General features: G+C 37.1%; 1 protein-coding gene across 1 annotated transcript; it reads right to left on the reverse strand.

Annotated features, from left to right (window-relative positions):
- Positions 1 to 8,145: 8,145 nt before the first annotated feature.
- On the reverse strand, positions 8,146 to 9,482 carry LOC149847946 (UPF0496 protein At4g34320-like). Its single transcript, XM_090002818.1, has one exon. The coding sequence runs from the start codon at positions 9,480 to 9,482 to the stop codon at positions 8,361 to 8,363; it is 1,122 nt and encodes a 373-aa protein (XP_089858944.1). The 3' UTR covers positions 8,146 to 8,360.
- Between the last annotated feature and the right edge of the window lie 3,510 nt (positions 9,483 to 12,992).

Raw genomic sequence — 12,992 nt, forward strand, 5'->3', positions numbered from 1 at the left:
GAAACGTTTACATCCCAAACTGAAAGGCTTTCAGTAGGGATGTCAACAGTTCAGATTTCAATTGGACATCCGACTGAACCAGTGGAGGAGCCACATGGAGGCTGGGGTGGGTATCGGGTCAGGGTGGGCACCACCTGGGCCCAACCCACCAGGGGTCACGAAGTGGCCCCTTCCTCACCTAACTCTCTCTTTCTCGTGCAGCCCTTCAGGTTGCATGTCTCTTTCTCTCTCAAGTCTCAAATGTGCAGTCTGAGTCCAACGTTCAGCAGGCTCTTCATTGGGCATTCCATCTTCATCTTCTTATTGTATTTTTTTAGGTTTTAGGACTTTAAAGATTTTTTGGGTTTTTTTTTTTCAATTAGCAATTAAGTTGTTTATTTTGTCTTTGCAAATGGGGTTGTTAGTTTGTGTTTTTATTCTCAATCAACATTGAATATGATCGATTATTCCACATACTTGATTTTAGTTAAAAACTTAAAATTTTAGGTTTTTTTTTCAGTTCATATATATATATATATGATGTTTATTTTGGATTTGGATTTTTAATTTAGTTTTTATTTTTTAAATAGCATGAACGATGAATTTTGGGTTTTTTATGTTGTTTTTCAATTAGCATTTAGGTATTTGTGTAATTCTTTTTTTAATCGGCATTGAACTTGATTCCACATTTATAAACTTAGAGTTTTAGGGGTTTAAGAATTTTTTTATTTATTATGTATAAACGATGTTTGTTAAGATTTAGGTTTTTTTTATAGCATGAATATTTAATTAGATTTTAGATTTTTTTTTCTCATTTTGACTGTGTATTTGTGCCCACCCTAGTTTAGATTTCACGGGGCTGAACCCAACTCGATTTAACTTGATTCAGAGTGGGGTTTTACATCCGACTTCTATTATGTATAAAAGTGTGCCTGATTAGCTGTTTTATGCTAGTTGCATCTAGATTCATTAATAATCTAATCAGCCAAAATCGGATTAGGTCAGATTCGGAAAACCTATATCCAAATTGAATCCAACCCGTATAAATCCATAGCTTTCAGAAAATTTTCATAGGCTTTAAAGTACAATAATTAGCATAAAAACCACTATCCATGTTTAAAAAATGAGGTTGGTTGCAATAACCAACTTCTATAGCTACTTCCATGCTAAGCATCGTTTATCTTAGAGATGGTCGGTCGAAAACCACGTTTTTATACAACTTATACTCCACAATGCACAACGAAAATTAATGGCCGCTCAATTATTTCTTAAAGGTGACTTTTTTTTTTTTACCCCCCTCTTGGCTTTTCATTGATTCGCCTGAATATCTAAATGACAAGCTTAACAGAGGACAGTCGTTCATGAAGAAATCCGTATGCAAATTCTATTTTTCATGAATATTCTAGTTTCTTTCCTCTCCTCCCTTTCTTTAGTATCTTTTCCTCATTTTTTATCAAATTAAGTTATGATTCCCATTAGTTTATACATGAATGATGAGCTTCTGCTGATACGGAGCCGACTCTATTATTGCCATGGGGTTCAGGTGCATCCAGTCTGATTTCTTTATGCTTGATATGTATTATCATCATCAGTTGGGACCTTTAGCGGCGCTTCTTCCAGTTTGAATGAAGTGATGCAACTCCGTATGCTATGAAGATCTTAATAGCAACTTTGAAGATTGTGAAACTTGATCAAAACCATAGTTACCAGAAGCGCCTCCATAGGGGAGGGAGGAAGCATGCTTTTGAAGCCTCATGCTTCTCTTAAGAGGGGGGGAGTGTGGGGGAAAACTTGTTTTCTATTTGTTGGAAGCGCGCTTTCCACTCGCTTCCCTTTCACATCCCTTTTGTTTTCCACTCGCTTCCCTTTCACTCACCTCTCGTTACCTTCACACTTCTTTGTTTTTTATGCTTTTCATGTAAAATATTTATTTTTTTCGCTTCCCCTTTGCTTCACCATTGCTTTCCCATGTTTTCTTCACGTTTTCTTTTTTTTTTTTTGCTTCTCACACACTTCCACAATAGCTTCCAAATCAAACCCCGTTTTAGGCTTCAAGCTACTTGTAACACTCACTTCCGCTTCACACATCACTTCCTGTATCCATTTGGCTTCGTAATCATGAACAAACACATTTCCAAGGCCCTGGTCGATTGCATTGACAACTTTATCCGGAAGAGAAAGTTATCCTGTGGACAACTTTTTCGTAAGATAAACAATTGTCAAATCCCATGAGGGCTAACATTCCGACATCTTGAGAAAATTGTCTAACAAGACACTACTCTCCAAGAGAAAATTTCTGTTTTTTTTGACAAATTTATCTGCTATGACCATTTTTTAGCGCAACCAAATGCAGCATTTAAAAGCAGAAATGTTTTATTTCATGAATTTGATCTTGTTTCACAAAATGCCAATCTTTGTAAATGAAAGAATCTTTTTTACCAACATGTTTTATCCGATTTTAATCTTTCACTTCTTGCCTCTCCCTCAAAGTTGTCACAGGCAAATGTCTACTAGGAGTTGTAGATTCAACATCCTGGTCATTTTCACACGTAGCAGTCATTGCTTATTCACTATGGTGCTCACCTATATGTCGACATTTTTGAAAGCTTGAGAGCTGCCCAACTTTTTCATTTCCTCATTTTACTTTCTCACAAAATTGTACCCCAAAGAGCCTCACCTATTCCTGCTTTGGTTATTCTTAGTTGTCTGTGACAAAATTCTTAAGCATTTTCATTTTTCAAAACAAAAAGGTAAAACCCTGTATTTTTTTAATTTTTTAAAATTTCAAACAGATGTATTGTGACTAGCTACAATCACACGTTTATATCATATCAACAACAAAAAGAAGAAACCATGGCCGATCTACACGGGATTGACTTTATAAGCCTTCTTTCAGTTCATTCCTTTCTAAAGATAAAACTTTAGTGTCATTTTATATTTCCACTAACTGTTTCTAATGCTTCAACAGCTTCTTGATCCTTCAATTTGTGCTGGGTCCTCCTCCAACTCACTCCTTGTATTAATGCTGTTATAAATCTCTGTATAACCCTCATGGAAAAAAATCTCTGCATTACCAATTTTTAATTGAATGTCAATTAGCTGATTCAGTCCTCAAGATTTGTTTTTGTTCAAACCTAACAAGCAAGAGATGTGTAATAACCAACATCAGAACCTGATGCACAAATGACAACATTCAGGATTCTGTCTAGATCTCTACCAAGTTCGTATTGATTGACATTTCGCATGTTTGGTTGGACCCATATGAGAATCGTTTCTCTCATGGTTGTGAGAGAACGATTCTCGTTTGTCCTTTCCTCACATGCAAACATGAAAGACTTCAAAAGTGTGATCTGAAGTCACATTTGGGGTGAATATACTTGCATCTCACCAAATCTCATATTCCACCTTGTGATTTGGAATCACATGTGATTCCAAATCACATGAGATGTAACAAACATGCCCAGTAAGATGAAAATGAACCCAAGGAAAGAAAATGAATTGGGGGAACCAAAGTAACAAACAAATGCAGAACATATTGGAAACAGAGAGGAAAATATTTTTTTCTGAATGCAGATAAATCTGTGTTGGATGTGTGATCCAGGACTCATTTTGGTAATGTGTTCATATAACCTAAGAAAAGAAAATGAATTGGGGAAACAAAAGCAGAACATATCGGAAAACAGAGGAAAATATTTGTTATGAATTCAGATAAATCAGCGTTAGATGGGTGATCCAGGAGGACCAGGACTCATTCTGGTAATGCATTCGTATACATTTAGGGGCACGTGCACACACACACACACACACAATCATTTTCATGTACAAAAGACTTAACAAACTCTTTTTTTTTTTTTTTTAATTTTTTTTTTTTGGGGGGGGGGGGGGGGGGGCAGGGTGAATGTTCCAAATGACCCCATGGACCACTACATGCTGCTTTTAGTGTGAACCAGCTTTTGAATCATCAGAATCTGACCTGTTGGTAGTTTTTTCAGGCGATGCAAAAATTGACTGTCATAAATTCATCGATTTCTTTTTACTAAAAAAAACATGTTTCTTCGTCAGAAAAAACATGATCCAAGGTTGTTTTTCACTAAATAGACTATGCTGAACACATCTACAAGGTTAGATTAAGGCGAAATAACTTGCATCTTGAGATTCCAACTAGATTGTACCTATCATTGACTATTAAATATATTCCCATGATATATATATATCAATGAGCAAGTAAAACCATAAGAGAAATCAACCAAAAACATATAATCATTCACGCTCACCAGATCCACATGTCATCCAACACCGCAGAAGACATTTGAGATGTCTCACCAAGCCACCAAAACAAAGCATGGCTAGAGGCATTTCTTTAACTAATTTAACCTATATTCATACTGTCTCAGCATAACAATCACAATGGAGAGCCTCAAAATCGGCAGTGTGATGAATAAGTGCACTTGGCAAGTGACATTAACTTATATATGCGTGGGGAGTTTGCAAGATTGCAGACGAGACCTCCATTTACCCAAGAATTTCAACTTCAAGTTTGACTTCCAAATTAAATTCGAATTTTGAACTTGGATTTGAAATTGACCTATATTCTGAAACAAAAATTGAAGTTAAATTTTAATTTCAAATTTCGAATGAAAACTTAATTTTGACCTTTCAATTTCCAATTTTCAATTCAAACTTATATTTGAATTTTTGTTCATTATTCTGTTTTCAATTTTGAATTACAATTTCAACATTCGAATCTTAATTTAGTACAAGTTTTAATTCAAAATTCAAAGTTAATATTTCAATTTTAGTTTTATTACAAGTTCATACTTAAACTTGACAATTGATTTTCGACATGAAGTTTAAATTTGAATTTCGACTTTAATTCAAATTTGAAATTTGAGTTTATCTTTAGAAACCAGCAAACGTTGGGGCCCTTCATGCATCATCAAAATTCTCAGTATAAGCACAACAAGATGGAGAAGACAAAGATGTCCTCTCAGGCAGATCCTGTGCTTCTTAAGCAGGCTCTCTTTTAATTGCAGATAATCACCCTCAAATTCTGCTGAACAATAATAGAAACCAGCCTTTTTTTTCTCCAGACTATATCATAAAAATGTAGCCACAATCACAACCTAGCAATATCTCAAGCCTGACGGAAACCACAAGCATTCCTCAAGATTCAAGTGCTCCAAGATCAGTAGATTCAACAAAGTGAATGCATAATGTGGCCCTTGCCCAACTGGAGCAATTAGCAGTGCCTAGTAATTGATGTAGAAGTGTCTTAAGAGTTTGAAAAAAAAGAAAGCACAAGATTCTGAGCAGATAAATATCCTAATTGAAGTTAAATGCAGAGGAATTTATCACACAGGGTGATTGGTGCCCACCAAAAACGAAAAGTTTCTCCTTGATGGGAAGAAAAAACTTTGCATGGGAATGGGCATGGGGTTTCTACAAAAACATGCCAGATCAAACCTTTTCGTGTGAAAGCTTTCATAAGGGGTGGTATAAAGGATTTACACATAAAAAGTGGGAGATGGTGATAAAAAGCTGAGGCTCACTTGTACCCACATGGCACCTTCTCACCATGATGATTTGATGTTTGTTTCATTATTCAGGGCAGTAAAGGATAACATCATGGTCACTTTCCCCATGTAAGTTGCATGAAACAAATGAGACTTTAGGAAAAAGACCTTTGTATGAAAGAGGGTGTCTTTCGTAGAAAAGGGCATGAAGCTAACACGAGGGCTGGAAAATGGACTTTGATGAGTCAAACCGTGAGTTGTGAAGGTTGCCGAGCTAAGCAGGAACGATGAGTGCATAGTTATTGATGATATTTTACTAGAAGAGTCTTAAGAGATTGAAAAAAAAGCACAAGATTCTAGAGCAGATAAATATCTTAATTGAAGTTGAATCAGTTACAGGCCCAAATGTAGCATTTAGCAGTGCCTAGTAATTGATGATATTTTAGTAGAAGTGTCATAAGAGATTGAAAAAAGAAAGAAAGCATAAAATTCTAGATCAGATAAATATCCTAATTGAAGTTAAATCAGTTACAGGTCATTGCTTGTAACAGCTGAGGAATTCCCTTGTGTTCGTCCCATAGATGGATGATAGAACCTACATCCTAAAAGGGATATTAGGGGCTTCAACTCACCAGAAAGAATCAGATGAAGCAATGCTCTAGTTGTAATCATTTCCTCATGTTTCTTTAACTATTTTTAGCCATTGTGCATAAATGACCTAGCACCTAAGAATTAATTCCACAATCATGGCACCAAGAGAAAACAGCTGAGCATATCCTTTGTGTTTGTCCCATAGAACATATATCTAGAAGGGGATCCGTCTTAGGGTAATGAAAGGGTTCATCCCAGTAATCATCAGCAAGAATAAGATGGCTAACAAAAAGTTGATCCTGAGTTCTATTCAAAAGACATGTTTCTCTTTGAAATGTTGACAGAGCTTTTATCACCAAAAGGGACTGTTTCGAAAGTAAAGCATAAAATCTTTTTCACTCTTTCCTCCTCTCTCTCTTTGTATGTTTCTTAAGATTTCCCATGGACGAATTTGTTGACTAGCATAGTCAGTAGGCATCGGACAAGCAATTAGATAACAACCACCATTTGGAATGCAGTCAGTGAAGAAATAGGAGGTCCCAACGTAGTTTTATGTTGTGCAGGAATTTGATTTCACTTAGTCAAGTTTATAAAAAATGAGATGAATAATCATTCAATAGGCCATAGGATGAATAAATATTGGGATGAATTTAAAACCGGCTCCTTCACGGAATATGGACAGAATCCTAGATTTAGGGTGTGACGTGACTTAAACTAAAAAATTTAGTAAGGAAAAGTATGGAAAGAAAAAGAGGAAGTCATAGCAAATAAAATCAGAATAGTATTGGTGTTTATGAGGGAAAATCCTATGATAAAGAAGACCCAGGGTACAGAAATATGGCTGGATAGATAAATGTTTAGATTTCTGCGATTATTTTTTAATGGGAGTTGTTGAATATCAAAAGCTTATTATGTGCAATCCCATCTTTTTAGAACAAGTTGGGGTTTATCATGCTACCAGCTTCTGAGATAGCAAACAGATCCATGAAATCATGAATTAAATTGAGTTGTCTTTTTTCATTCTTCTTTCCTAAGAAAAAAAATATCATTCGTCCAAATAACTCAAGTTGGGTAATTCTCAAAGGACTCAAAAAGAAATCCTTAAATAAATATTTATTATAACCCCTTTTTGTCTCATCTGGAATCTATTTTCATTTCTTATGATGGTCCAATCCACTTGATTGAGTCAATAATTGAAAATGGTGTTTTCTTGTTTCGGAATCACTTATCTTTGACCCTCTTTTGCAATCAGTTTCGCGCACCTGCTGCTCTAGCTAATTGTCCACCCTTTCCAAGTGTTTTTCCTATGTTATGTATGCCTGTGCCTAAGGACATATCAGTTGATCATCCAGATAATTCAAATTGAAGTACTCAGCCCTATATGACAGACGTTAGGTCACAATTAGCATTTGGTCTTGGTGCAATATTAGCCAAGGTAGACACAATGAAGTCTTCTGAGTAAGCTTGAGTTGATTACATTAAAGTATCAAAAGTTAGTATGTGCATGCAAACCACAGTCGTTAATATTGTACAGAAAAACATCGACAATTTTTAGTTTTTTGCACAAATTAAAAATAATGTTTTCTCACAAAAAATTACCAAGATCTCAGCACACATTTTGGAACAAAAGAACAAATCTGAAAATAGAAAAAAATGTCTTTAAGACCGAATTTCTTTAGAAAATACCAGGATACTAAATTAATAACATCATGGAAAGCAAAAGTTTATTTGCTAATGTGACACTGACAACTTTGATACAACTACCAGAAGCCTTTCAAATAGTTCATAGGAATCCTTTCCTGGAGAAAACCTGGTCCTTCAGAAGCATGTTTCCTAAATTTGATGCTTTGCTCTTCATTTCTTTCTTATTTACTTGGTATTTTGCAAGGTTCTCTTTTGCTTCCCCTTAAATATTTCCTTTAATATATACATGCACAACTAGGATTACAGTTCCCATGCTTGTTCATGAATGCAACACCACTGAAAAATGTGATGAAGAGTAAGAGTTGATACTGAAACTGGCAGAAACAAAGAACGAGCAGAGCAGAAATAATCTATATAAGTTTAGAACAATATGCTTGCAACTTTCCAAATTAATATGGAGAAAATCCAAAGTGATTGTCCCCTAGATAAATAATCTGATACAAACCATAGTTAGAAACTACAATATTGAATGGTTAATCCATGTGCATACTTCTAATTAACTGCAGTACCTCGAGGTTTTGGACTGGAGAAGAAATTGTGCATAAAACCAACACATAATGGAAATATCGCCCTTTAACTTGGATTTTTAATAATCCTCTGCAGGACCACCGTTCTTGCCCTCAGGATGTCCCTGCTGCATCTATCTGCCTGTTGTTCTAGATCCTCGATACTCTTCATAAATGAAGTTAGCTTCTTCTTTATCTCTTCAATGCTCAAATTGATCGCATCCCCTCCTGCTTGTTCCTGTAAGGTAAAATCAACATTCTGCAATATCGATTTTAACTCAATTTCTAGTCTCCTTGCCAGGACACGGATATTATCGAGATCCTTAATAACAATATAGGTTCCTGATTGCATTGAATAAATCACTTCTTTCTGTCCTTTAAGAGCATCTTCATAGCGTTTCCACAGAGAATCAACCCATTTCCCCATAGTTCCCAAGGGGATCGAAGTAGCAGCAGCCAACGCTGAAGCAACCGGAGGAGCAGCCATGGCAGCAACAACAACTGAACAGATTACAACAGCTGTTAGAGTAGCCACAAATATAATGGATGAAACTTTCCTCCATGCCTTCACCGTTTTGAGCTTCTTGTCAAGCTTGCTCTTTCGCGCCTGCAACTTCTCCAACATCAAAGCCTGTTGTTTGTAGACAGAGAGGAAGAGCTGAAAGAATTCTTCGGTGAACGGCTTCCCAGCAGCCCTAAAGCTTCTCAATTCCTCCAATGTACTCTGGTACCATCCTTCCTCCTTATTATCAAACTGCTGTAGGGCGACCTGGATGATCAATTGGCTATCTCTCGCTCGCTTCAAGCAATTCTCAAGCGAGGTACAGAAATCCAGAGTTTGCAAACTGTTGTCAAAGTACTCCTCAACCAGATCAAAGAGATCTTGGTTCTTCCAAATATCCTTTCTACATTCCAGTATCACTTTAACAACCTCTTGGTTCATGTCAAGGAAACAACCTGTTATCTCCTTCAGTGAATCAAAAGAAAGGGCTCTCACCTCGACACCGGCAGCTAAACTGGTGATCGCCCGGTTTGTTCGCACCTGCAATGTGTCATCGAACGTCTGCAGGTCCGGATCGAGCTGGCAGGCAGCTTCGTAAGAATTCAGTTCAGATGCAAGCTGCAAACTGCCATCGATCGGAATCACTTGGGGTGATTCCCCACCCTTTTTACTAAACTGACTTCCCATTGCAGCAGAAACTTTGTTGGGGCCTTCTCACTGTTAATAAAATTGAAGAGGAAAATTGATCAGATCGAAACTCCTTCCTCAATTGGTTAAATGGTGATTCTTATTTCAAATATAACATCCAATTCAAACTAATTACTTGGTTTGAATTCATAATCAAAAAGAAACAAAAGGGTTTCCTTTTCTTTCTTTTCCCTTTTTGTTTATATTTGAAACAAAAGACTAGAAAGAACCACACTAAAATATCACGCAAGATAAGACCCAACTGAGATTGATCGATTCCAAATGAGGACAAAGACGATTTAAGATCAAATGCTTCTTGATCCTAACCTCAAATCTACAACATTGACTGTGAGAAAACCATAGAACTCACTATGAACGACATTCACAAACCCACAAAAGAAAGATTAAAAAACACAAGGGAAAAAAGAAACCTTCAAGTTTTAGTCAAAGATTCTTCAAAACCTCAATTTTAATCAACAAACCAAGTGATCCAAAAAGGCCAAAGGAGGAAACCATATTATAAACAAGAAACCATGATTCATCTAGGAAAGAATCCAAAACACCTCTAATCTGAACCGTGAAAACGCATTAAAAATGCAGCTTCCCAACTAAAGAAATTGAAAAAGGAAGAAGACCCACAACTCTGTAGAGCTCAAAGCAAGTCGGTAATGCAAAATGGTAGCCCTGAAAAAGTAAAAGTAAGATAAGAGAGGAAAAAACCACCTTTAAAGCAATGCGCGTTAGCAGAGAGAGAAAGAGAGAGATTTAGGGAGATGGCGGTGGAGCTTGGGAATAGCTTGCACGCATAGAGAAAAAGGAGGGGAGAAAAAAGGGGAGGATTACACGGAATGCGGATGCCTGAAGCACGAAGAAAAGCAACTCTCTCTCTCTATCTCTCTCTAACCCCTCAGTTTTAACGCGGGAAGCAACGGTCAAGAGGAGCCTCCACGAATAAGCAAACCTCAACGGCAGCATAGTGACAAACGTTTTTATCGGCAATTTCTCGGTTTTAAAAAACTAGCGAGAAATCGAAAAAAAATCATAAATCTCGCGTTTTTTTCGCCAAAATCTCAGCAAAATTTTAATTAACAAATATATAAAATATTTTTTATAAGAAAATATTGATAAAAATTATTTTAAAATAAGAATACACTATTTTTTTGCTATAAATAGCCGTTTAAAACATAAATATTGCGTTTAAATCACGGTATTTATGTTTTTTCATAAATCTAGTGATATTTTAAAAATCTCGCAAGAAATTGCCGTTTTAAACTTTTAGGCAATTTCTTGCGATATTATCTCAAGATTTTCATAAATCTAGCTATATTTGTCACTGTGAAGTGCAGTCATCAGACTTCTCATCAGCCTCTTTAGCCCCTCACCTTGAGAGAGCGAGAGAGCTGTCAAAACAAGTGAAACGGATTCATCACTAGATCCACTGTGCAAACAGGATCCAGCATGTTCTAGTCCAGATCTGTTAATCAATGAGACCAAGTCCACTCGAAAAACCACCATCAATAATGACATCAGGAATTAAGGAATCCTCTAAAGAAGGCGTCAAGAAGGTTCCAAACAGACATAGACTGCACAAGAGTCCTGCTTGTAATTAACACGAGTCATGTAAACACAACAACCAACGTCATTCTCAAGAAGGGAAATGGTTGATCCCAACGTGAATGCTTCCTCTCTGAATAAAACCCTTTTATCTCACGTTGAATGAGAGAGAGATATATAGAGGTAGTGAATGTAGGTCACCTTGACCGAACCACATTAAAGAATAGTGTATTTTTTTGCTTGTGCGTAGCATTACTTTTAAGTTTTAGATCTTGCCGTGTTATGTTCCTTCTTAGTCGTCGACTCTTTTATATGGTACCAAAGCCACGCTTTGGGCAACACATTGATTGTGGGTCTCACTACTTTTGTTGGCCTCAGAATCATTAGCGATAAGTACTCCTTCCTTACCTAGCTCTGGTTTGCCTTCCTCGGGCTCTTTACAACATTTACTTTCAATAAAATTGATCGCAGACGAAAACTGCATGCTTTGAGAGTCGCAATTTACTCCCCTGTTGATTTTAAATGACCTGGAAGGGTTTGTTGATGGATACAAACCATGTCTAGATCAATTTATTATGAAAACTGTTATGCTTAGTCAACCCCGATTATGTCTCATGGAGGAAGAGACGAGATCAAGCTCTTAGCTAGATTATCCCGTCTCTTATGGAACCTGCATACACAGGTGATTGGTTTAAGAATGTCATTTGACATGTGTAAAGATTTGCGAGAGAGAGAGAGAGATGATGTTCAACATGTTGTTTGTGCTTGCAGAACCAAGTTGAAAGTGAACAACCTCACGTTTACTCAGCAAATTTTGATTCGGGCAGCCACGGTGAATCGTGGTACCCAAAGAGCTTCACTGAGGTGTCAGTAGAAATGATTTATATTTCATAAATTTAGGGGAGTGCAATGAAGAGGCCATCATTGGAGAATGTGCCTCCTTGGATCAGTGGTGCTTGGCCACCCTTCATTTCGTATTGTCATAACTGTCATTAAAACGTTTTGGTTTGCCTCTTATTAATAAAAATTCGACGCATATTTGTCTTAGCTTGTCAAATGGGTAAGTCACATAAGCTGCCTTTTGGTGATTCTACTAATCCAGTGACTCAATCGGCATCTGTCCTAAAAAAATAATGGTATGCGTTATTGTGTGACTTTTGTTGATGGGTTCTCAAGGAAAACATGGAGTTATTCTACTGATATTGCTTGCCTAGTCGTCCCTGACCCCCCCTCACCCAATCACTTCCTCAAAGGATTCATTACATGGTCACCCGAGCCCAAGATGGTACTCTCAAACCCATGGTGTTTGTTACCACCAGTCACTCCCTTCCTACTGTGTCTCCTTGAGCTTTCTACTAACCTTGAACCAACTATCTACAAGCATGCCTCTCATGATCCTTAATGGAAACAAGCCATGCATACCCAACTTCAAGCCCTGGTCCAGGATAAAATATGGTCCCTCGTCCCTCCTAATTCAACCCAGAATGTTGTTGGGTGTAAGTGGGTCTATTGAATTAAGCATATGATGGGTCACTTGAATGCTACGAAGGCCAACCTTGTTACCAAAGGCTTTCACCAAGAAAAAGGACTTGGTTTTTTTTTTTTTTGAGACATTCAGTTTTGTTATCGTCGTCAAGCCTCCCACTATTCCTGCAGTCCATACCATTGCCACAGTTATCATTGGTCTATCCGTCAACTTGATGTCAATAGTGTCAACAGTTTTCATGGTTTAGCCTCTCGGGTTTCAAGATCATCATCTGAGTTATGTGTGTTGGCTACATAAAGCCCTGTATGGGCCTGCACGAAGCTCCCGATGCTTGGTTCCAGAAGCTCAATCAGGCCCTTTTGGACAATGGGTTCTACAACTCCCTCTTTATTTATTCTTATTCAAAGACACCTCCACCTCTTTGTACTGATATATGTTATTGACAACATTGTTATAGGCAGCTGGACAGT

Source organism: Nuphar pumila, chromosome 1 (assembly GCF_984573655.1).
Source record: "Nuphar pumila chromosome 1, dmNupPumi1.hap1.1, whole genome shotgun sequence".
NCBI classification, from domain to species: Eukaryota; Viridiplantae; Streptophyta; class Magnoliopsida; order Nymphaeales; family Nymphaeaceae; genus Nuphar; species Nuphar pumila.